The sequence below is a fragment of the Hippoglossus hippoglossus genome, chromosome 21, assembly GCF_009819705.1.
Source record: "Hippoglossus hippoglossus isolate fHipHip1 chromosome 21, fHipHip1.pri, whole genome shotgun sequence".
Taxonomy (NCBI): Eukaryota; Metazoa; Chordata; class Actinopteri; order Pleuronectiformes; family Pleuronectidae; genus Hippoglossus; species Hippoglossus hippoglossus.
Genome location: NC_047171.1, coordinates 10,920,507 through 10,947,157, shown reverse-complemented (window position 1 = coordinate 10,947,157; position 26,651 = coordinate 10,920,507). Strand labels below are relative to the sequence as shown.

Here is a 26,651-nt window from a genome sequence, read left to right as displayed (position 1 = left end):
GAATTGATACTCCATTCTAAGTATCTTGAGCGACTGAGCAGAGGAGGCGGGCAGTACGGATTAATTCAAAGAGAGACTTGAGTGTATGCTAATGCTGGAGGCTTGGGGATAAGGACATGTGATGTGCCGAGCCGTAGTACAGCCTAGGAAGATTGTTGGGATTCATGCGCACACGCTCTCACACACACACACACACACACACACACACACACACGCCTCCATGCTTTCCGCATTCTCTCAGCATGGAGGGAAGACTCTCTCAAGCTTGTAATTACAGCGATAAATCTCCCACAGCACACGCCACACACTGTAGTCTCATCAACACACACTCATAGGGAGCCACTAAGCATTGTCAAACTGTATAGAAATATACTGCACAGCACAGTCTTTGCTGAGCCTAGGTAGCAGGATAGAAAAAAATAAAATAAAATGACACACGCTTCTTTGTGCCCTTGGTTAATGGTCCTAGGTCAGCATGTCCTATGAAACACCTCGCTAATGAATTCCAGCTCAACAAAATAGTCAATACTCTGTCCTGTGTTAGCATTCGGTCAGAAGGGAGGGTTTTCCAAAAAACCTGGCGTGCCTGAGAGAGTGAATGAAAGTTAAGAAAGTGAAGTTACCTCCATTTAAAACAACAGAAGAACATTCATAGTGAAGCTTTTGGTTGTACACACAAAAAATTGTGAAAAACCTCCTGTTGCGATGTTGGAATCACAGTGACATCTTAACAAACATGGATGGATAAGCCCTGGAGGTGGGGTTAATGAAAATGGACCTCCTGAAGCGTTGGATACTGAGGAGGTGTCAAAAGTCAAAAGAGGAGAGGAAGGAGGAGGAAAGAAAGAGATGAGGAGACAAACATAGCAATAAAAAAGGGCAGAGGAGTAACTAGTAGATTACACTGAGGAGAGAGGCGTTCTGAAAACACTGATTGATTGGACAGGCAGGCATCCTACCTCATGATATATTGATGGTTTGGACAGAGATGGGATTGTGAAGGACAGGAGCTTGCTGTTGCCATCTTTGTCGACGATCTCCTGCGAAACCAGAGAGTGAGGAAGAGACAGAGAAGCTGTGTCATTCAGGGAACAGAAACCAGGCCTGGAAAACACCCTGTTTGTTTTTATTAATCTTAAACCGGTTAAGCTCTTTCCTGTGGAGATAGGTGAAAACATTTAGCCGAATACTTTGAACAACTGCTCTACATTCCACTCTCCTTCTCAGTGCTGGTACATGTTATTGACTTTGACAGATTGAAAGTCACTGCCAGCACACTAACCACTCAATTCCAATTTCACACTGCGATACGTAACAGAGATGAACGCGTCTCTGAGAATGATGGCATTTTAATAAAATGTAATGCCTGATTATCTCCACGCATAACAACTGCAGTTGAAATAATGGTTATAATAATAATAATCAAGTGCATTCACAGAGATATACAGCTGAGCACTTTACAATTGGAAGAAAGTAGTTGTTATTCCTACTTTGCTCTGTAAACCAATTATGTGCAGCCGAGGGGGATTGGCGGGGTGTGCAAGAGTCGAACCACTTGTTTCTATTACGTGTGAGGATGGCGGACATTGCTGACTGATTCAAAGACAAAGAAATAATTGTCTCTTTTCTCCTGAGTGTGTAACATTCCTTCGTTTTTTTAAAACTCTAATTTAAGGCAGAGTTGGAAGGTGGAGGGTTTATTACATATATCATTTACTACTAACGCTTGAACTGCAACAGTTTTTCTTTTGTTTAAATATGAGCTGCTCAGATTGTACAGATTTTTTTTTTCTGGGCTGTGTGTGGCTACTGCGAATAAATGAATTAGACCAACAAAAAAAATCTGTTAATCCATTCCCACGTCCAAGCATCACATAATCTAGGTTTTGAAACGTGGTCCCAAAAAGGCTTTTATCTGCCATTCTCCCTCAGCGTACTCCTGGTTCAGGCCGTGTCCTGCCCTTCAGTGGCTAAAAGTGTATCTCTGAATATCTGATGGGACTGCTGAGAGCAAAGCTGTTTATCAGGGCCCGGTTGGCAATGACCATAGGCAAGAAAAGAGGGCTATGAGCATGTATAGTGTGTGTGTGTGTGTGTGTGTGTGTGTGTGTGTGTGTGTGTGTGTGTGTGTGTGTGTGTGTGTGTGTGTGTGTGTGTGTGTGTGTGTGTGTGTGTGTGTGTGTGTGTGTGTGTGTGTGTGTGTGTGTGTGTGTGTGTGTGTGTGTGGTGGTATAGCCATACAGGAATAAATTATGCATGGATATACCTTTAGCCGCACCAGCTGACATGGAGCTCTTTCTATTGATATCTCCGGCTCTTAGCCCATTTCCCCAAGGGTGTTTCCTCATGATACAATCTATCCCGGGTCTTTCCATTAACTGGGCTTTTCCCTGCAGATTGTCTTTCTTGTCAACAGACAAGTAACCTCACTAAAGCTCCACCTGTGTCTAAATATATAATCAACATTCTGTTTTTTCCCACATGAAATAGTTTAAAACTCCAGGACCCCCAGATTCCTCTTCATGTAGTCAAAATATTAGATATGGTTCTTAGACATGTATTCCTTCTATCTTAAAACATAATTTCCACCTACTGTACATTCATCCATAAAGAAAAATGCAGTTCTGGACACAGTCACACTTCTAGAAGAAAGTGGCCCTTTGCAGCCTACAAATCTGTAAATGTGGTCTGAGCATTTGGATCCCAATGTGGATTGGGTGCATTCACACCTGCATTTAGAGCTGTCTATTTGAAAACACGTTAATACCAGGTATGAACAGGCCCTCAGTTTCTCTGGAGGACAAATTGTCCATTCAAATAAGGACTATATTACCCTAACCCTTATTCTTTGCCGTTTTATTTTCGGCAACTCTGTGGCTGCTCTCCCTCCTAAAATAGATACAAACTGGCACAAAATACATGTCATAGCTACCATATTTAATATTCACAGAGCAAAACCTATGTCTTCTAAAAAAGGTCATGCCCCTACCAGGTTGTAGATGCCCAAGAGGAGCGCCTCAATGCAGCCATTGCTCTGACGATCCCTGCTGGCCGTGAGCCGCAGATATACCCACACCAGCTCAGGCAGGAACTGCAGGGTGAAGCGTCGCAGGCGGTCTTCAGAGCTCCGGTACAGCTCAAACAGCTGGTGGCACACCGGCTCCAGCAGCTGGTTAGGAGGAGGAAACGCATGAATGCAAATTAGCACAGGTCTGACACCTTACTAGAATATACACTATGGTGGGGCTGGATCTAAAGCCAGCTGACATTGGGCAAGAGACAGAGAGACAACCATTCACGCTCACATTTACATGTACAGACAATGTAAAGTCTTTCACTAATCGAGAGGAAGTGCCTGGAGAAATTTAGAAATTACAAAGTCTCTATGATCATCAAGTCATCTTTATTTCAAATGGATCAAATTAGCATTAATATATGCGTATGGTATTAAAAAAAATATATGATACTCAGAAAAGAATCTTGTTTTCACTCATATGCAAAACTTTTAGTCTCAGCGGGAACCTGTCGTAGTGACAAGCCTCAGACAGTATCTCTGCTTCGCAGCTCTCATTTGAAAGCATGAATGGATGTCATCCTGATTATAACGGGGCGGGTGGACTGTAGGGAAGAAAGCTTTGCTGCTGCTCAGTAGTGGGAGGTGCGCAGGAGCGGAGGGGATAAATCACGACAATGAAAGTCTGCTCAAATGTAGTCTCAGTGGAGCCGGCTGAGCCAATGTGTTTATACTGTCCAGGGGTCAGTGGAGTGAGTGCCCGCACAGCACTGCTCTGGATCGTGTGTTGTACTGTGGCTGACCCTGAAATAAGCGGCAACTCATTTAATGAACTTGGCAAGACATTTGACCCTCCATGTAATCAGCGAAACAACGGCCTAACACAGCAGTCAAATACGCTCTGCAATCCCAGCCCCCCTCTCTATCTCTCTCACACACACACGCACACACACTGGATCACTTGTCCAATCATTAATGGGCTTGTGCAGCCAGATTGACAACACTAATGGAATTTATATCCCCGGTTGCCTGACACCCAAATTCGACCATGAAGGAGCGAGTAACATAGGGGAGAAGAGAATTGGAGGCACCGACTGTATCATTAGAGTGAAATTAAAGTCCTGTCCCGTTGAGGGCCTCAAGCCTTTGCTGGAAAACTGTGTCATTACTTCCTTTAAATAGGCGTTGTGGTGCTTGTGTGTTGCAGTATGACTAATTATAACCTGAGATTATATACAATATTTGTGGATGTATCTTTGAGTATGCACGTTGCTTTACCAGTGTGGGCAGCAGATGTTCTAAGCTGTCTGTGTGCTCTGTGTGTGTGTACGTGAGATTATAAGGAACACTGTGTGCCATCTCGCAGGTGACGTAGCTGGCGCTGTGACTGTGCCTGTCCATCACACTCTTTCCAGAGCGTTGCATGCTTGCATTTTCCATGTGCACGTGTACCTTGTGGACACAGCTGTGTGCCGGTTTCTTGCTCACTGCCAACTGAGGCTACGTCATGTGAGTCACGAGCAACGCATTTCCTCGAGCTAAAAACAGCCATACTTGGGAGTCTGTGTGTGTGTGTGTGTGTGTGTGTGTGTGTGTGTGTGTGTGTGTGTGTGTGTGTGTGTGTGTGTGTGTGTGTGTGTGTGTGTTTTCTCTGTGTATCACCTCATTGTTGGGGTCCTGGATGACTCTGTAGAGAGCTGACACCAGGGACTTCTTCAGATGAAGGCTGCCGGCGTAGCTGGGGATGTGGGTTTCTGGTAAGGACTGGCGCAAGGAGAAAAAAAGGTTTGCTGAGAATGATGATACTGAACATAAGGTCGATACATAATTTCCCCTTGTATTATAAAACGAAAATGCTCACTTCCAGTTCACACCCAGAGAAGTTTAAATGCAGGGGAATTTTTTTTTTAAACATCACCAGGTTTCACTTCAACTATTTTTCAGGTGTGTGTAGGTGTGTAGAAACTGTGCTAAGATCGGCAATGATTGTTTCTGTAATTTAAGAGTCAAGCTGAAAACACCTGTGACAGTGTGCAGGGCATTTAAGCTAAACATCAGTGATCAACAACCATCCATTTGTCTGTTGTAAGTCTATAGGACACCTCACCATCTGCTTTTACTTTGACTCTGTAACTACTGTTTAAAAAGGCTTATTCAGAGTGAAAGCATTCTAGGGAAGGTGGGGAAAAGTCAATAGGGCAGATTACGTGAAAGTGGATACGCTCATAAGAAAAGCATCAGAAAATAACTTCTAGAAGCCACAGAGTATCACAGGGTGATGATATCTGACTGTATCAAATATCCGGAATGGAAATCCTTAAAATGGTCATGGCTGTTTTGTCTGTGTGCAGATGACAGAAGTCTGATACACTCGCAGCACAGCCTCAGACAATCTGAGGACAGAACACAATGTACCATGAGTCATACTAAGCTATTTCCCTCACTATTCATAATACTCACTTCTTTCTCTCTTTCATAGTTTCATTTTTTTTGCCACCGCTTCTAACGCACTATGCACTTCCTGCATTTGCTCTCCGTGGCTCATCTTTCTTTTGCACTCCCCTCATCTCACAGAGATGATTTTTAAATACTTGATGTACTCTGGCAATTTCAGGACATCTCAGACTCTGGGCTCAAGCCCGCTTTGATTAGTGTAACTGTGTTTAACTCAGATGTCCACCGGATGCAGCAGCACTGGCTTCTGGTGTCCAGTCTCCACGTTTCAGAAACGGAGCGTCCACATGTACAATATTCTTATGTTTAAACTTGCATGCTGTGTACTTAATTTTATGTTTCAGAGATGCAATCTAGTGTCAAAAATAGACACTATACATAAATATAGTGGAGAAAAGAGCTGCATCATGCATCTTAGCCGTACAGTATTTCACTATGTAGGAAAGAGTATAATGGAGAGAACATTGTACAAGATTGTGTTTTTGGAAACACCTGCAAGTTTCCTGAAATGGAATGTACCAGAATTATGAACAGACCAGCTGATTTTTTTCCTGAAGAGGAACTGTCAATATTTGTAATATTCACGTGTATCCTTTCACATTCAACCTACACTCCCTTAACATGATTGTGCGTTTCACATGTCTTTGTACTGAGCTCCGGTAACTCACTTATGGCTTTGAATTACTAAGATGGACTCTGTCAGTAGTGTTAATATTACAAATAACAGTTACCTGAGCTTGAATCAATATTTGAATTGATATATCAGCCTTGTGAAATCCAAAAAGTTTTACTTTGCATTTAGCAACTGCAGTTGAGTTAAAATAAACAGCAGGAAACCAGTTATCATTTCACCATGTTTGAGTTTCTGTTATGAATAAGTGAAAATGACTCAGCATTATTGCTTTCTGTCTGTTTCCTTTGTGATTAGCACTTGACAGAAAGAAGATTACATTATTTCTAAGTGCTATACACAGACCTTCCTATTGGTTGTGTACAACATACTAAGGTTTTACTGTAACAGCCTGTAAACTTGACATGTCTGCAAGAAAAAAACAGTTTTTCTTTATGCATGATAGAGACTATGATTCAGAAAATAATAATAGACAGCAAAGTATATCTACTTGTGAGACAACCAAAGACAAATAAATGCTTTAACATTGACAAAGTACAAATAACTAATGAAAGCAGAGCTGACCCTGAGTCTTGACTGTCCTGAAATGGCCATAGTACACACTTCCATAGTACACTTTTTAATCCTGATTTCAAAACGGACTGAAATATTAAAGGTGGTTTATCTGAAGAAAAAATAAAAAACTCCAGGCGCACATTTAAATGACATGAGTCATAACAGAGAGAACAGAGGGGAGCCTTTACCTTGAATTCTGAGAGCCATTCTTCTACAACACCGCGCTCTGAACCCAGCATCTTCCTCAGAGACCCCCACCGGCTGCCTGCAGCGTGAACACAGAGATGGGAGATGGGAGATATAGTGGATGAATAGGAGAGCAGGGAACACGGAAACCTTGAGAACAGCATGTACAAGTCCATGTTAAATAATTTTTTCTCAAAGATGGCTTCCTTCATTTTATATTGTTCTTATAACTGATGTTTGTTCAAGTGGTCATTTTTCCTCTAAGTGTGGTTTTAATAAGTTATTTGATGCTATAAAAATGGAGTGAAACATCATGGTTGACAGCTGAGACTGACTCGTGACTGATCGAGTGCAAATATATCGAAAGGGCATCGCCACAGCGGCTCCATCTCAAATTTATACGATTAAAAATTTTTTTAAATAACTACTTTACTATGACAGAAAGCTCAAGTATCAGAATTTTGGTGCCAGTTTTCATATTCATAATGTATCAAAGGAGATGAGATAAGGCGGTCTTTAGTTTCTTTAAACATATTATGATCTGGGGCTGCAGGAACACAGTCATCCTTGGCCCTGTTCTCTGTATCCAGCAGCTAAAAATATCTTCAGCAAACTGCCCAAAATAACAAGTTCTCCTCATCCAATGGAAAATATACTCATTAATAATCCCATAGAAGATTTGCCATGAACGGACACATGTGCCTCAGCGTGTTCGCACGTTTGTGTGTGTTTGTGTTGGGGGAGTAGGTGATTTTGCAAGACACTCAGCGAGCAAAGTTTCCAGAATGGAACAAGCAACTCTTATGTAAAGGTAGATGTACCTTAACACTCACCACAGCCGCTCATCCTTCCTGTTTGACAATAAAATCCTTCACCAAACACTATCATGACTGAGCCTCCATTAATAACCTTTAGTACGGATAAAAGCAGAGGATAAAAGCACCAGCCAGCTCTATGCAGGCTACAGAGCTGAGGGAAATCTGTTCTCATCTACTCAGTGAAAAGCCTAAAAAGTCAACATGGACAAAAAATATTGAATGACAATGCAACCAACCCTGAGCTAGAATTTACAACCTGTGAGCTGCTATTGATTTCTTTAAGACCACGTACACACAGCTGGCCTATACATGGCTTCAGATTAATAGAAACCCTGACTCACACCTCAAATCACCATGTGGTGAATGAGTCATGGACTCAATAGAACATTTCTGACAGTAAGAGCAATTAACATAACATCTAACCTCAACATGTTCCCTGCCTTATCTAAGGACATTGTGCCATTGTAAAAAAATCTTTTAAAGTGACATGCTGTGCTACTTCAGTCACCTGTGTTCAAATACAACAGCACTGGGGCCTGGGGTCAAAAGCTGTGTATGTTGTTGTGGCTTTGACTTGATGGGATAATGGATTTGGACTAACTCAATATATTCAAAGTGGAATCCCACTTAATATTTCAAGTCATTTTTATAAAATCTGATGGATGTGACTGCAAAGTTTGCTCATCATAAATTAAGGGACTATTACATATATAATGTGAAATTTATCATGATTATTATTTTATATTGAATTTTGGCTGTATTGCCCATCCCCATCAGGATAGTTGTACTGTCATTTATGTTTTTGTCTAGATGCCACAGTTAAGACAAAGGAAATCCAGAATCTCCCCTACAGTGGTTTGTGATGAGCTGTTTTATCACCGCAAGCCCTCACACAGAAGTGCAGTGATCGTGTGTTATGTCAGAGTCTATGATCTGACCAATTCACTCCTCGCTCTTAGTTGGTTTCCTCTCTTTGGCAAAAGTATGTGCTCCCACGGCTCGCACCATGTGACAGAAGAGTGTTGTAAATAAACTCACTGCAACTGCAGCTGTATCTGGGTGAGTCCTTTCTTAACTTTTTGACATGTGCAAGTTTACAGAACTGAACCCAGACCACGGAGATTATGCAGACAGCTATTTAAGGCGTATTAAACTCTCAAGAGTAAAAAGCTGTATGTGCAAAACTGGTAATATGCTCACACTAGACTTAGTCAGATTAAGCAATCGCTGCTTATGAAGCATTCGCACACTGTTCCATTTTGAAAGCACCAAACAATGTTTTAACTCTGTACATGGGTACAGTGCTAAAGCTCTCTCCCACAATACGCCATAGTGTTGACACACCACTACTTAATCTTCCTTACACACCCAAAACATCATGGGTGAGGAAATCCGCACCAGCACTAAGGCCTCAGAGGATCTACGTATTTTGATCAGTTGTCATAAAATGTGACACCGAAATTGTACCAGAATTACCTTTTGCTGTTTTCTGTCTATAATATAAAATATAATACACGGCTGTCTAAATAATGATAATGAGCCTGAAAATGTTTTAAAACTGACTTTGAGGAGAAGGATATCTGATTTGCTGTTGGGCATGAGGAGAGAGAGAGATCACATTCTCTGCTCCACCGAGATGAAGATTTGAACGAGTGAAATCTTTTTGTGTCAGCACACAATCTGTGTGAATTGAAAGGCTCCACTTAGTAAGCTTGTTCAGCTCTTCGCGAAAGGCTGACTCATTCATTTCTCCTAGCTTGTCAAACTGTCAAAGACTCACTGGAGTGAAATTCACCACTGGCAGGGCAGGCTTATCAGTTACCATGGGAACAGTAGTCAAGTGACTTTAAGGCAATGGCAAATATTCACCAACAAGACATGTCCTTTACAGAAAAACTATTTAGGTTATTTTTGCTCTCAGAAAAGATGTTACATTTTCTTGCTATCCTCTAAGTCTGTAGCACTACATTGCTTTAGGTGAGCGCTCCTTCTGATTTAATTGCCTGAATTAAAGATATACACCTGACAAAATCAAGCAGACAGAAAAAACAACCTGTGCTGTATGAGAGAAACCTTCCAAGTGCTAAACTAAACTAAAAACTGTCACTGCAACATTAAATAGAAAACAATCCATCAATCAAATCAGCAGGGGAAGGATTGTCAAAAACTGTCAAAAGCTCACATTTCGATTCCATATGCGGTTTCTGGAAGCATAAGTCAGGTTGATAAATAGCACACTTCCAGAGTAACACTTTACATAACTGGTAATGTCAACCAATCGGATTATATAAACCAGGGTTCTTGCACCATTTTTAAAGTCGAATTGAATGCTCTTTAAGACCTTTTTAAGACCTGAATAAATGTAATTTAAGAGAAGAGAATTTATTTAAACCCATTAATAAGCTTAATAAGATATCAGAATAATAACATTGAGTGAGGGTAACATTGTTACACTTCGAGATAGTGCTCAAAATTCACCCAGCTCAAAACAATTAAGGGAACACTTAAATCACACATCAGATCTTGATGAACAAATTATTCAAGTTGAAAATCTTTACCGATGGACATTGTATAATTTGTTGAGAAAAGACTGACGTAATAACGGTCAATGGAAAACCAAATCAACCTATTGAGGGTTGGATTCAAAACCACACCGAACATCTAAGTAAAAAATTGAAATCACAGGCTGATCCAACTTGCGTGAATTTCATCACGGCAACTGATAATGTGACTCAATGTGTATGCACTCCCGACAACGTCTAGGCATGCCGCTGATGTGTCCGTGGATGGTATCCTGGGGGATCTCCTCCCGCGTAAGGTCTTACAATCGCACTGAGGAGATCATCCCGCTACCTAACAGCAGTGAGGGTATCATTGGCTTTGACATGGAGGTCTGTGCTAACCTCCAAGGATATGCCTCCCCAGACCATCACTGACCCACCACCAAGCAGGAGACACAGAAAACCTTCTTGCGACCGCACGTATGGATGTGCCATCCGGGAGGAGCTGGACTACCTGTGCAACCTGATTGGGCTGCAGGTACCGCCTCATCCTACCAGTAGTGACAAGAACACTAGCAGAACACAAAACTAGACAAGGATCAGTCAGGAAGGATGAGGAGAGAGCAACTGTCTGTGGCCACCAGCAGGTGAAACGTATTCACAATCACTTGTGCTTCCTAAATGGACAGATTGATATCCCTGAAGTTAAATATTAATAGTGGGACATTACAGAGACGTCACGTTGTCCAGACAAAACATAAACATAGAGGTGGTTTTTAGTTTACATTAACTTGGGAACAGGGGAAATTAGAAATAAAGGCCTGTCTTTAAAATAAGACTCTCTTTCAGACTATGTGACATATGTGAGAATTTATGGAGGGAAGAACAATCTGTTAAAAACTATGAGACACTGACAAAATAGGAAATATAAAATAAGAACTTATTATTTCAGCTGTACATGGACCACTAAAATACTAAATATGAGGCAGTTTGAAAGCACGTTGTTAAATCCCTGTACTTACCTCAGTGTCCCAGAACTCAGATCTCCACTGGGAGAGGAAAGTGGTTCTCTGCTTTCTCACACATTTGTCACTCACTGAGGGTCACCTGCAACAACAAGGAAACACGATCTATTAGTAATATGATCATGGTTACAACTGCCATAAGAAATCAAACAAAAGTTAAACTACAATCATATAACATCATGTGCAGGACACTACGTTGCCAGGTTTGAGTGTAATTTCTGACCAGGTAAACATATACGTGTCCAGCATGACAACATTTCAAATAATGTTTTTGAATCTTATAAGGTTGAGAAAGGAAATGGCAAGCAAACAACATACAGTACATGGTAAATAATCAGTAAAGACAATGAACAAAGCAGCTGAAAACATTTACTGGATAAAAAAAACAGCAAGACCCAAAGAAGCAGTTTGAACAGTAAAACGTGATGTAGAGAAGGCTTAATAGCAGTCATGTAAAACATAAACAATAACATGCAGTTTTTGTTTCACAATGCATTTTCTTTAAAAAAAAATGTAAAAAAACCCCACATTTTTGAAGGTTATTTTGAGTCATGGCAAAAGGAATACATTGTCAAGTTCCCCATCGTTGCATAGCAACAGTCAGCTGGCCAACTTGTTGCCGTCGCCTGCTAAAAATGCATCCTGAGGATCCACACCCATCATATTTGCTGTATCTGGCAGAATGAATCAAGGCTTCGGTGACACACAGGAAGACGCTGTCGAGAGGTCGCTCTGCACTGCTGCATGTCCCTGAGAAGCAGACGGTGCCACATCACTGAGCACGGCATTTGATGTCAAGTATTTTCATAAGAGCCGTGTGTTTATCTGAAGGACCCTCACATTCGTGCTTTATCACAAAGAGTCAAGTAAAATACCATGCAGAAGTCCCATCAGTCTAGAATGATCTATATACTCCATATTTATTAAAAGCTGTTTATTTTACTTTGCCTGATAAAGCCAACTCATTATGTGACTCATCAAATCCAGTAAACGTGAAATAAAGAAACGTTTGAAAGGGAAATATTTCAAATTCTTCAGAACATGATAGGACATTGAATCTCCATTAAATGGGATTGATCTCATTTTGGTATCCACTGTATCTCATTCAGTCTTCATGATAGAATTTTCATTCAGTCTTACTCTAGTGGTGACATCATGATAAATACAGTGAGTCAATAAAAAGGAGATTTTATGTTGGCTCTCTGGGTATATTAGGCGGTTGTGGGCAACGTTGCAAGTCAATGAATAGGGCTGTCTAATGGCAATATTGGATTTTGATATGGTTTTTGCATCAGTGTAATGAAATACCATTGGGTTACCAGAAAACTGACAACATTTTGTTATTTTAACATTAGTAAATCCTTAATTGGTCCTTAATTGATTTCCCAGAAAATCCAGATCTTTTGTCACAACTGTATAGACAATAATGTTAAATATGCAAAGACATGTATTACTACTTGTTCATAACCCCCTCCCACATTTTGTCTGATAAATGTATTAGATATTATTAATAAGTCAGTCAGTCAGTAAGAGGTATCTGAAGACATAATGCCTCTGCGGACATTTCAGAGATTACCAGTCAAATATAATACACCAAGATTATTTGAACTGGAGTGGACTGGTCTTTGTATTGTGACAGTACACTGTTTGTGCTTCAAATTATATGGTACAAGGTAAAATGATTGAACTGTAAGGGACAAAAGTAAATTTCCTTCAATTCAGCTGTTCCAGTGTTACTCAAAGAGCTTGGAACTTAACACCTAATCTAAGGGGTAGAGTTTCCCATTACACAGATCCAACCCAAAAGCCACAGTATCACTATAAAACGACAGTAAGAATAAGAAAAACAGCTAGTTAACAGGAATAGAATATGAAATAAGAGAGGTGACAATCCATCATGATAACGACAATGCATAATTAGCTGGAGCGGTACCACGGGACTAAAGTGTAATTCCTTAGCACTCTGCACCCATCTCTTCCCAGTGTTTGAGTGTAGTAACAACAGTACTCTCCAGCCAGCCGCCACTGTTGGCTAAATATGTCATACACCTAATGAGACCTGGCGAATCACAGTAAGCAAACTTTCCTTCAAGAGTCGCTCTTCCTCAATGCTCATTGTCCCGTGGCGGGCCTCACAAGGGACTAGGAGAGTGCCAACCCATCCTGTTTACGGCACTTCAAACCCCAAATCACAATGACATTGTTAGATATGTGCTAAACGGTGCACAAGGTGGAAACAGAGACAACAATTGTATTTTGTGAGTTTCAAGATGTAGCAGTTAACACACAATGTGTTCCTTTGTGAATTTAAAGTCAGAGGCTTCAACACTCAACAAAAACTAACTTTCATGAATATTAAAAGGCAGTACTAAATGTTTATCATCACAATCTCTAAAACACTTTCAACAAAATGTACACACCTTTATCTTTATTTACAAGGTTAACTGCAGGACTGCAGCTTTAATACTTTTTGGATTATTAGTGCTGTGTAACATAGTTAGTCTGTTTCAGTATAAGAAATATTGTAGTAATATCTTATCGTCTAATTATTATCTAATCCAAACCATGGACTGAGCCAGGGATATTGAAACAGCCATGCTTGAAGCCTTTACTTTGGTATGGTGTTTTTAGCTAAATTAATAATTCAGCATGCAAACATACTCATGATATTAATATGCTGATGTTAAGCAGATATACTGTTCAGGTTCAGCATCCTAGTTCAGAATATTGGCATATTGACATTTGCTAATTAGCACTGAAGTTTAGGGATGACGAAACTGAGTCAGTCATTGAGTACAACTGAGTCAGGGGTAAAGTAAAGATCGCAAAAGCCATCGGGTTTCATCCTTTGGGCACCGTGTATATCAAAATACAGGATACATTTTTTGGGAAAACGTGACAGTCCTAACTCTAACTGAGGGACAGTCTCAGCTGATCCTCTCCTTTGCCAACAGCTGCCAGGACATACAGGGCCAACAGCAGCTGCAGCACGCTAATCACCATGCTGTGCAACCCCTCAGACGAACACTGCAAGCATGCTAATCAAGTCGCACACTTGTATGCAAATCCCACATTGCTGTTCGGTGTACCGTGTGTTTACCTTACAGTCAACATATACAATCTTCTTAAATTAGACATTGGCTGTCAATCATTTTAGGATGCAAGCTGCATTGCGACTGATTACGCCTCTAAAAGAAAGTATTTCCAACAGGTGACACATTATTAGCAACAACAGTCAACGTAAAACCAAGCAATCTACAATCTACCTCCTTAGTGGCTGGAGTTTTACATCTACTGGCTACTGAATGCAGGTATCCCCAAGCACCGCACAATGCTCATCATTCAGTACAGACAGAGGACTCGTACATCCAATCATCTGTGAATAAGTGACTGATTAAATCAGTTTAAACAAACTCAAGGTTACAGAGGACCAAGTAACCACTGCCGCACCCAGCTCAGGGAAGGGGTGATAGACCTAAAGATTTTAATAGTTAATCCATTCCTGTTAGAAGCTACAGTAGAAAGGAAACCATCCTGTGTTAGCCAAGATAAATGAACCACTCCACACTGAGGTTGTATTAGCTTTTGTAGGGGGGCACAATTTCAGATTTTCCAATGCCGTTTTGTTGTTTTGGCTACTGAATTAATTACTTTAGAGTTGCAGTAATATCCTGTAAATAAATGTCCTGAATTCTCAAGTAAAAGACATTACTGCATGCTGAAGTCCTCTAAACAAGTGGTACGATCACACAGACTGTTTTTCTCATCTTCAAAACCACTGGAAGGTTTTTTATTTAGTTTAAGTTCAAATGCAACTGGGAACTGGATTGGATTTGTGATCAAAACTGTTATCTACACACAATTCTGTGTGGGTCAAATCATCAGCTTTGCAAACTCGTGCCATGAGATTAGTGTGAGATTTTGGCAGTGGAGGAGTGAGAAGATTCTCTCAAAGCAAGTCTGATTTCGATCCCTGCTGCTCTTGAAGGCTACTTAGTTTTTATTTTAGGTTTGTTATCGCTTAAAATGTAATTCTGAAAACTCTATTTGCAATGTAGGGCATCTAAGGATATCTAAGCTTGGATAGTTTTAGCAAGGCCAGATTATGTGGTGTCACTTTGTATGCCTCTGGCGCTGTAATTCGGTCCAGAAAACCTGGAGGGGATTTCTTCAAATGTGGCACAAACATTCACTTGGTCTAACTGATTAGAATTTGGTGGTCAAAGCTCAAGGTCACTGTGACCTCAAATCCATTCTTCAAGGTATGAATGAAGCAGTCACATGGTATCAAGTTACTCTACATGGTTTTTCACAAAACGTTTTATCTCAGCTATTAAAGTTGAAATGTTTATTTTTAAATTTATTAATAGGAGGTATGGGTAAATAGGCCTGTCAAGAATACAGAGGCACTTCCTGGGATATTTACGAGGAGGCTTTTTCCTTCAGGCTGCATTTTACACCAAGCAAGACGGTCAGTATCAATGGGAGGAAGATGTACATTACCTCAGCACCTTTTCATAGAGGTTTTCATTTCCTGAGGTCACTTTGTTCTGCCCGGATGAAGTGATTGGCTGTGCCAACCCAGACTTCTCTCTCTCTCTCTCCTATAAGAGGACGTGGTGCTGCTTCTTCCCTCTCCTATCTCATTTTCTACCCTTTCTGCTCGAGGCTGTTGTCTGCATGAATACACTGCTGTTGCTAAATCCACAGCTTCTTCCACGCACGCATCAATAGTGTCATCCCGGTTTTTACAAAAGCTTTTCATAAATCGGGCATCCAAAGCAGGAGGTGTGCAGCAACCCGCTCAGTGTATTTCACTTCTAGCAAGTCATCACTCAATGCTTTCTTCATCTGTGTGGTGAGTGTGTTGTCTGCAGCTTGCTCAGTGAGAATTTCGCTGCCTATAAACTCTACTACTATGAGCAAGGAAAGTGGGACCTGTTTCTCAGAGGCGAGGGCATCAGTGAGGTCATAGTAGCTGAAGGAGCTTGTCGACATTCAACAGAGTGGCAATGTCCCTGTCTTTTGGCATAAGGTGCCGTGAACACCTGATGCCAGCCAGTACTGCAAAGATAGTCTGTTGCTGCTGGAGAGAATCTCAAAAGTTGGTCTTCACCTTGCTAACACATCATAGCTAAGGGAAGATCCAGGTGTGCCTTTTTTAAAATCTATTTTCATCTTTCAACACTGAGAAAATAAAAGTACTTAGTGAGGAGGTGGCTTGAACTTTGCCATTATGATTAGATTAAGCAACTATCTCATGTGGTATATAACAATACAAGACAGGGGTCAAGCAATTAACAATTATCAAGGTAGTTTGTAGGTTAGGTTTCGGTAGTTGCTTTACCTGTTGTTATAGACAGGTCTTTTTTAACATTTATAGAGGTTTACTCACGGTAGAGGAAAATACTTCCTTCACATGTAAAGTCAAAGTGGGTAGAGCTTTTAGATATAATGGAAGTCAAAGAAAAAAAACAACTATCATGATGAAATTAAAATTAAGCTCTTTGCGATAGTGACAAATGCCAAAGTAAGCTGATAATTTGCATCAAGGAATGAAAAAAAAAAACTTACCAAAAGACAGAGTTCACATGTACTGTCTGTGTATGTGTGTTTGTCCGTCTCATCTTCTCTCTGCCCTAAATGAGCAGTGCCTGGTTTCAACGGTCCAACACTGGAGATTTTTTCAAGGTCAGCTTAACTTAGTTGGCCATGAATTATTGAACTTGAGCATGGTTTGTCCCTGTTCTGTTTGCACCACGACTTTTCCTTTAAGTTTGGCCCATGTGACCATGACAAAGTAAATATCCAACGATGACATTTGGTGTTTCCTGTTTTCTTTGCTTTTGACTTTTTCAAACAGAAGGTCAGAACACCAGGTCAGAGGGATTCAATGCAAATATTGTCTAGTTTAAATATGTTGTACTTTTCACTTAAGTTAAGACTATATGACTGAATAAAGTAAGGTTTACAATATGGGGCAGGTTCAAGACCACTGTCTTTCCAAAAAGATATGGAGTAGCCAGACATAATGAAGGCAATATTCCAACATAAACATTAATCTTAACTATTGGATATATTAATATGTTTATGCATCTGATTGTTAAAATGTAGATTTGTAAATAACAATTAATATTAATTTTAAAAATGAAAACGCTTTTTGCACACATGAAAGATAGGATTCCTCAATGACGTGATCCCCTGTCTGTGTAATCAATGCAATTCTAGATATGTTTTGTCATAAATTATTCCACACACACACATCTCTATCATCATGCTCACATTGTTATAATAGATGCTGTTCATCATCAAAACTACACACAAAGGGAACCAAAACCTGGTAATCAAACTTTTATAACACACACACACACACACACACACACACACACACACACACACACACACACACACACACACACACACACACACACACACACACACACACACACACACACACACACACACACACACACACACACACACACACACTCTCTCTCTCTCTAATACCTAACCACAGTGAACTAGACTGCTGTAATCTTCATCCCTGTGCCTCTCTGAATCGTAACAAGAACCGACCACTCAGCAGTGGAGTAGTTGGCTGTCAGCACATGAATAGAATTGAGTTTATTTATAGCAGATACAACACTGAGGGGGAAAAAACCCTGTTGCATGGTTTTCTATTCAAAATGATATGCAGGTATAGAGATAGAGCAGAGGACAGGCCCGCCCACACACACACACCTCAGTGAGACACCAACTGAGAACAAGGACTTTGGTCAGTAAGGTCACAAACAGGCAGGCAACATTCACTGAAGTCAACATGTTCCTGTGCAGATCAATAGTGCCCTTAGGACACGTGGACAGAAATGCAAAAATACTCTATAGGCACACAAAGATACTACAGTTAATAATAGTAAGAGAGAAAGAGAAAAAGAAAAAGAAAAGTATAGCTGCAGATAATGGAAGAGAGAAAGACAGTGAAAAATTGGCTACTCCATCTCCCTTATCCTCTCTTCATCTCCTATAGGCTAGGCTAGGGGAACTGAGGCGTACACACATCCTGGGCTAAAATTAGCTCTGCTGCAGCTGCAGGACCAGACGTGTTGGGATGGGCACACGCTGTAACTAAGCAAGCACGCAGACACAGAGGGTTCCACCAATTAGCCAGGGTGAGTCACAATAAACAACAGCACAGGTGAATGCCAAGAGTCTCTGGGTTCTGTCCTCTCTGCTCCTCAAACTGAGGCATGCAAATGTTTTCAATGCAAATGTTGTGTGTATACAAATCTACAGACCGGATGAACACTCTCGCTGTGTTGAGGCTCTCCAAAAAGACCCAGAGTAACCTCACCTACACATAATTGCTAAATGACATGAATGACTGATTGGCCGAATTATAGCTTCTTTTACACAGGGTCACTTTCATGAATGACGTATTTGCAAAACAATTCATCGTGAGTGAGCCAGCAGCATGGCCGATGAGGAGCTGGAGCCAAAAAGGACTCAACGTCAGTAGAGCAGCAGTGGTTCAGTTATGCACAGTAAACTTCTCAAAGCAAAGTTATCTGTAAACTTTGTCAGGCAGTGGTAAGCACTTCCAGACTATGCTTTATAGCAGAGTAATACGCAACGCACTTTACTGCTTTCGTTCACCTTGAGATTGGGACATTCTCTCACTGGTCATCGACAGCACCAGGAGAAAGGTGCCATTGCCCAGGGAATTGCCCAGGGGATTGCCCAGGGGATTGCCCCCCCCCCAAAAAAGCATTAATTTTTCACCGTCCTCAGCAGGCAGGCAACTAAAGCAGTTCCACTTTAGCTGTCCACATTCCCACACCAGTCACTCGAATGGGCATGAGAGCATTGGAATGAACAAGTGTGCCCAATATGCAGAGTAAACAAAGAGCCATGAGGTGGTGGGGATTGTTTTTATGAAAACCTTGGCAGTCAGAAGTTTACCGACAGTTCAAAATACAGACACGTGGCCATTAATTCACAACTGAGTGCGGCCGACAATGTGTGCATGATGTGTGTGTGTGTGTGTTATTGTGTGTGTGTTATTGTGTGTGTGTAAGCTACGCATTTCAGTTAAAAGGAATGGAGGTAGAGTTATGTGCCGTACTGCCATATAAGCCGATCAGCAGTCTCCAAGCAATGGGCCACCTTTGGCTTTTTGTGACATGCCAAGACCACTGGACTGCCCACAGGCCACAGTCATCATGACCAGAGGATCAGCCGAGGAAAAAACAGAGAAGGAGAGGGGCTGGATTACTACACAGCCACCTCAGTTGCTGAGGGCCCTGCAAAATTGCTGAATACCATGAACATCAAGCCAAAGAGCCTGGCCTCTCAACTTCCTCCCACCCCAGAGACACATAATAATTATTAAATCAAATCGTTTCCTGCAACACAGACAACAGCAATAATGTGGGCAACATTTTATCTACATCCTTTGCACTGCAGCAGATGTAAAGACATTACACTAGCTGGACAATGATGGAGTTTTGATAAAAACGGCTGCCAAGTTAATAAGCATTAGCCACGGAGCCCTGGCCAGACTTTCCTCTGCCAATCAATCACTCAGTCCTGCTAAGTATTTTTAAACCAAGACACCGAAAACATTGAATTATGCAATGCAAACTGTTGCTTTGAGGCTTCTGGCCGGCTTTTAACTGTCTGTATTTGATTGTCTAAGTTGCACACTTAAAGAGAAAAATCCTCCTTCCTCTTGTTCCTAAACCTTTACTTAATACATTTGTTACCAGGCACATTTCTACAGCGAACATATCTCACAGCTTGCTTCAGCAAAAGCCTCCACTTTCCTTCGCTGTCTTTTCCACCATATCACGAAAACAAATTACTGGCAACAATTCAAAGTCTCCTGGAATCCACCAGGCTTTGGCATCCGCTCAACTTCACACAAGTGCTGAGTCGTGACCAACAAACCGAGCAGGAGAGCAGAGAGCTGACTGACGGTAAGGTACAGCCCAGCAGAGAGCAGTGGCTGTGAATAGATGATGACTTTCAGTATTATCAAAGCTTACACACGTAAACCATTCTGCCACATTATGATACTGAGCTTGTGTTTCCCCTCCAAAGACAGACACTCTAATACCCAGTATAACAGCGGTTGAAGTTCAGGTGCCTTTCAGTTTCTTGCAAACTGTGTTGAGGTCAACAGCAGGATGTGACGTTTACTTTTCAAGTGCTGCAGTTGCAGGTTGTATGTCAATTGAGCCTTAGTCCTGTCTGGTTCAACTGCTTTTTTTGTGTAAATAACAGTTTTAAATAAGAACAATACTGGTATTACACTTTAAAGAAATATTTTAGGTGGTATAAACAGAGACATGACTATTAATTCTGAGGAGAGATAAGGTCTTGAAAAATGTTTACACCTAAATCCATTTCTTCCACACATTCTTTTAGTTCAGTCTCACAGAGCAGTAGAGTTGGTTATTTATTAAGCAGTTAAGTGACAAACATTGGCAGGCTCCAGCATGTCCAATAAAGATTTGCAGCTTATCTTTCACTGTAAATCATTTTCATTAATATTTCTGTGCTTTGTATATTTGTTGGAAATCGAGCTAGACAATAGTGATGTATTGATTACCTGTTTTGCCCACCAAGTCCAGTGTAAGAACTTAAACCAGTTAGATTTTATGCGAATCAGCAAAACCAACATTCTCCAGAACGGCCAGTTTTGGCAAATTAAAAAGTACAGCGCTGAATTCAACATGTATTGCCTTAGTAATAATATGACAACGTGATTAACACCATGTTGTTTGTTTATGAACCGACTGACAGTGTCTAACGAGCCGTGTGAAATTTACTGCTGACTCTCGGCCGGCAACATGAAGGAGATCAAATTTAAGTAGAAAGGAGGAGGAAGATGTGTATATTAATTCAATTAATCAATTTTTGTTTTAGCACCATGCATAAAATGTCTGTATTGACAGATTGAGTTATTTAAAGATGCAAATATGTACTGTGACATAATGGCAATGGGACTGTTGTAAAAAACAGTTGGCTTTCTCATAACAAATTTAATAGTCACAGCTTGTAAAATCAACAGATGTGAGCTCTTGATTTTTGTTTGTTGACAAAGTGTTATCTGGTTGAGATAGGGGAAACCACAGGAGTCGACTTAAAAGTGTGCGCAATGCATTTGGTTCAGTGTGTTCCTTCCTGATGGGCAAGTAATGTTTCTTATTTTGTCTGCATAATGTCTTTTCAAGAAACCGCAGATGAATTAATGGGTGAGGTTTTCTGTTTAGTATCTGATGACACTGATGTAGCTGTAGGAAAAAGACATAATATATCTTGAAATATGCATTATCATGAGACTGTGTATCATTGTAAGTTCATTCTTGTAGTTTGCCTTATAACATCTCATTACATTCAACATTAAAAATTATAGCTTGAACTCTTTCTTCATTTATTATCAACAGAGTATTTGAATTTGCCTGAAATATCTGCAATAATGTGTCTATTCATTGCGTTCAGTCCAGAATTGTGTATTAAAGGTTAACTACTTGGTCTGCCAACACAGCATTGTTTTAATAATGAAGGGTGGCAAACAGAGCACTCTCTGAAATGAACTGAAGGGGGTGAAAGTCTGTGGCAAACTAAAAATCAACCAGTGCGTACAGCAAAACAATGACAGACCTGTTCACCACTCCCATGGGAACAAGCCATTTCCCCCAAGGGGTAATACAGTTAATCTAACCTAATCAAAACAGTCACACGTCCAGCGACACCAACACTCTGATGATGGCACCTGAGTTTAGCAGCAAAGGCCAAATTCATAAATAATATTGTTTTAAAATCTTACAATGTAATCACAAGTAATCCTCATTTCACATGTCAAATTAAAAGTTTAACTAATGAATTTGATAAATAACTGGTTTGGTAAATAACTGATAATATTCTAGATTAGTTCCTCTTTTTAAATATTGATACACTGGCATTTCTTACCCTGTCTGTTCATTTTTTTTGGTTGGTCGGGTTTTCAGAAGGATTACGCAAAAACTACTGAGCGGATTTCAACAAAACTTGGTGGAAGGATGGAACATGCACCAAGAAACCCTTTAAATTTTGGCACAGATCTAGACAAAGATCTTCAGATATTTTTTCTACATTGCGAGATGGGGCATTTTCTTTGACATCTTTAACGTTTTTTCAAGGGAATAAAGTATGAATCATGATGAAAAATAATCTGGAAAATGTATTTTAGCGAGTCCTGTCTCTTACTCATCTCATGAGTTTACACTCACACACACACACAGGCCCCGCCCCTAGTCATACACTGACACAAGGGCAGTGAGGCAGAGAGGGGAGGCGGTGAATAAGGATAAGTAAACTGTGGCAAAAAAAAAGTGTGAATACAGGGTTTCCACTATGGACTGCTGATGCAAAAAGATTAGAGCCGCTGATTCAGGATCAGAGCAGAATAAGCGGTTGGTTTATACCATGTCAGAGTCTCCTGTCTGGTTGTCCTCCCTCCACACTCCCCCACTGACCTGTGCTCGCTTTACACTTTAAGAATAAACACCAACTCTCATCAGAAGTTATTAGGACCTGGAGAGTACTGAAGTTTACTTTGTTTGATCTGCTCAAGAGTTCACAAGACACTGCTCTTGCAGTGTATTGCTCTTTGAAAGGGTGAACTTGCATGATTATGCTATAATATTATCATTACACCAGTGGTTTAAAATGGTTTCACAATGACGACAATAATATAATTTATCGCTATAATTTCTGGGACAAAATATTGTCCAACAAAACCTCTAACCATGTTAGAGGTTTTCTTGCACAGTTTACAGCTTTAGTTCTCTCAGAATTTCTTTCATATCGAAGCAAAATTGGTATTGTAAAATTAAATATCCTTAACTGAATCGATAATAAATCTAATCGGGAATCAAGTCGAAATCTTGTGAATCGGATCGATTTGGGAAAACAGTGGTGATACCCAGCCCTCAAGAAATTACTAATATATATTGGAAGTGTAATAAACCTTGCAATTAGTTAATTTTCAAGCAGGAGAGTACTTGCGTCATGCTGCTCCGCCTCCCGGAGCCCCCAGAGGAACAGTATGAACTCATGTTTGGCCAACAGAGAGACAAGGCACTCAGCATGTGGAGGCGAGGGGAAAGGGGGTGTGTACTGTGCATCACAGACAGACCTCATACCTGGCAGAGCAGAGTGTCAGCAGCACCACAGCCAAACCACATATCCAGCTGATTCTCAAGGCCGTCTGCATGCAACACAACTAGAATGACGGCATGAGTGACTTTTGGGTAGGTTAAGAATTTTGGTTTGATGCTGAATGACAACAAATGAAGCAAAATGTCATGATCAGTTTCAGAGATGCTGAATGTCCAAACTCTCTGGGAAGAACTATGAAGTTTCTCATTTGGCTGGCCTTAAAAGGGAAAAATATGGGCATTTAAATCCAATTTATTTTCTATTGGAAGAAGAGGAAGGGCAGAGGGCTTGCTGCTTGTGTGATCCTTTGGCTCTGTGGGAGCGAGTACAGTGGAAAATAGTCCCCACTGTTAATCCATGGCAGGCTAATTACAGCTCTGATCCCCTAGGCGTGTGCATCACCATAGGTGGGAGGGAGGCAACAAACTCTCTGGCTCAACACGGTTCGTGGTTAGATTTGTTTTGGTTGGGAGATGTCTTAATCAGCTCAAAGCTGCTGCAGATGTGTGACCAACAAATACCAATGCTATACACTGTTAGTCAGCTCAGATACTGGCCTAAGAGTTTACAAGAGTTGACCTCTGCCTCTCATGAAACCCCTTTGAAACTATTACGCAAGGTAACTGTATTTTACAGCACTTACCCCCTTAACTACAGTATACTGCTCCATTCACCAACTCACAAAATGATCTGATACATTTTTAAGCCTCGTGTCCTTCTTCTTGATAAGCTACCATTTGTTGCACTGAGCAATAAAGTAAACTCAAGTCCTGGAGAAAGAGACACAGATTAAGTGGGTAAATGGAGTTTCTGTCTAAAATAGACCACAGCTCTGATGATAGCTTAGTCCCAAAACACACAGTGGAAAAGACAGCACAGGGGAGGAGGAGACGATTGAGGATGAGAAGCAGATGGCGTGGAATTATCTGGATCTTCAGCTGTAGCGGTAGCCCATGATGCCATGATTTGAGTTTACCCATCATGCTCAATACTATAACAATAATAATACAAGACTCTGGGAATCTCCTGCTGCATGTTTCAAATGTAAAAGGCAAACTCAGGAAAATGCCCGGACCCAATGTATGGGATATTTTCTGGAGTTCATGTCCAAAACCATCTTTAGACGTGTTGCTGTTGTAAGGACTGTGGTTTGCTGGCCACTTTCAGCAATTAATAACTGGTCTAGAGCAGATGATTCATCGATTAATCAATTGGATCGATAATGAAATTGCAGCTCTAGTCTAGAGTAACTCACTGATCTGTACAAGCATAGTTCATTGAAAACTGCATGGGCAAGGCATATCTACTTCTTTTTACAAAACTGAATATCCTGGATATGAACACAACAAGCTTGTGCCGATGGCGTAATCTGGAGCCAGAGTCTGCGCAGTAACGATCAGGGGCTGTTATGTCGCCCATCTTTAAATCAAGTCTATGGGGCAAAGAGTGAGACCTTGTATTTAGCCAAATAGTGCAGGTATAAAAGGCACCATTCAAGGAAATAGCTTCCCGCCTGAAATTTCTTGTTTGAAATGCTAAAGAAACACCAGGCTCCGAGCTTGATGCTGCTCAACTGATGGCGCATCAATTAGGTGAATTAACAGAGTACGGCACAAGTTATTGGACATGCACATATTCTTATACATAGCCATACGTATGTGGTGGTTATTTGAATCACTATGTTAGAGCTGCAAACTCTCAGACATGGTGTGATGATGATTACTTACTAAAATAATCACACAAGTCAATGACCTAGGTGACAGACAAGCTCATTTTGTTATACAAGACTACATGAATGATCAACCAACCCTTAAAAAGGTCCAGTGTGTAAGATTTAGGTGAAAGGGATCTATTGGCAGAAAGTGAACATAAAATAATCCTAGAGATGTTTTCACTAGTGTGTATCATCTAAATTGTATGAATTGTAGTGTTCTTTACCCTAGAATGGACCCTTTATATTTACATCTGGAGGGGGTCCTCTCTACGGAGGCTGCCATGTTTTTTTTGCAGTCATCCAAACTGGACAATCTAAACACCTTTTGAGTTTTGTATGACAACTGAAGGCTTAGGTTCTGTCTCATGTTTGGAAGAGGGGGGTGAGGTGAGGGGTGTCCAGCTGCAACTTCACCACTAAATTCTGAAAAACTGAACCTTTAAATCTCTACTTACATGAGATAAACATTAGTTTTTCTTGTGGTACAAATAAAAAGTTATAAAAGAAACCTGACTGCAAGGTACATTTCCGCCCATCATTTTTTAAAGTAACGTGTCCTTTAGTAGCGACAAGCTGCAGCGTTTTTTTGTTGAGTTCACTTACAACGTGTCACGGTGTAAATACTGTGTGTGTTTTCAGGGTGAAATGTGTGGGGGCTGAGTCAAACTACGGCTAACGTGTTCTCTGGACGTGTGTGCGCAGCTCCGTTAGCCGGCTGGTTCACCGCTAGCTAACGTCTGTGAGGACACTGCCACGAAGCCTCAACCTGGACGTCAACGCTAGCCACCTTTAGCTCGGCTCGCATGCCGCTAGCGTGTCCGCGGCGGGCGAGCATCCCCCCCGGTTTCCCACCGGTCGAGACTAGGTCGTGACTAGGCCGGGACGAGTCACCCCACCGGAGCCGAGGCGTCCGCCGTGCGGCTCCGGTGACACTCAATCGCCCGTGTGGGCGCGCTGAGCAGCCCGCTGGAGCCTCCTCGCCGCGGGGTCTACGTTCACATCAACACAACAGTTCTGATGATGTTCCAACTCAGCAGCAGCCACCGACCCCTGCGACTACATGAGTGTGTTGGCCGGTTACGAGTAAAACACTCACCCGGACCGAGGCTGGTGATGCTGGTCTGCCGGTGAGTGTGTCGGGGGGAAGCGGGGGTGCTGTTCGTCCAGAGCGGTCACCCAGGTCGAGTCTCTCCCCTCCAGTCGCTCCCTCTCTCTCCGCGTATGATCCCCCACACTGCAACGCTGCTGCTGAGCCACGGAGCCACGCGATTGGTCAGGCCGAGCGGAAGTGAGGACGCTGCTGTGATACGCAGGAGGCAGGAGGAGCAGCCGTGGTGCATTCACGACTATCGGAAAACACATAATCTCAGTAGGAGCGCACCTGTACGTCAAATAACAAACTGTTCAGATGAGATTCGATCCGACTTTATTGTCAGAATCTCTCCTGAAATGTGTCTTGCATCCACAGGAAGGCCAGCGCCTCTTTTTATTTATATTTGTTTCATTTGTCGTGCCTTGCTCTGCATCTAATGGTTTTAATTATCAATGAT

The 26,651-nt window shown here is 41.3% G+C and overlaps 1 protein-coding gene across 4 annotated transcripts in view; it reads right to left on the bottom strand.

Annotated features, from left to right (window-relative positions):
* Positions 1-26,407, bottom strand: part of LOC117754776 (protein FAM126B-like) — a 52,439-nt gene extending 26,032 nt beyond the window's left edge. For 2 of the 4 annotated variants that reach the window (XM_034574001.1, XM_034574000.1), the window contains exons 1-6: positions 26,198-26,405; positions 11,181-11,265; positions 6,842-6,918; positions 4,676-4,777; positions 2,990-3,169; positions 960-1,040 (exon numbers count right to left, since the gene is read on the bottom strand). In XM_034574001.1, the coding sequence (XP_034429892.1) occupies positions 960-1,040; positions 2,990-3,169; positions 4,676-4,777; positions 6,842-6,892 (414 nt within the window). In that variant the 5' untranslated portion in view covers positions 6,893-6,918; positions 11,181-11,265; positions 26,198-26,405. Of the gene's footprint in view, positions 1-959; positions 1,041-2,989; positions 3,170-4,675; positions 4,778-6,841; positions 6,919-11,180; positions 11,266-26,193 lie in introns of all 4 variants that reach the window. The other 2 variants (XM_034574002.1, XM_034574003.1) reach the window with 2 other exon arrangements.
* Between the last annotated feature and the right edge of the window lie 244 nt (positions 26,408-26,651).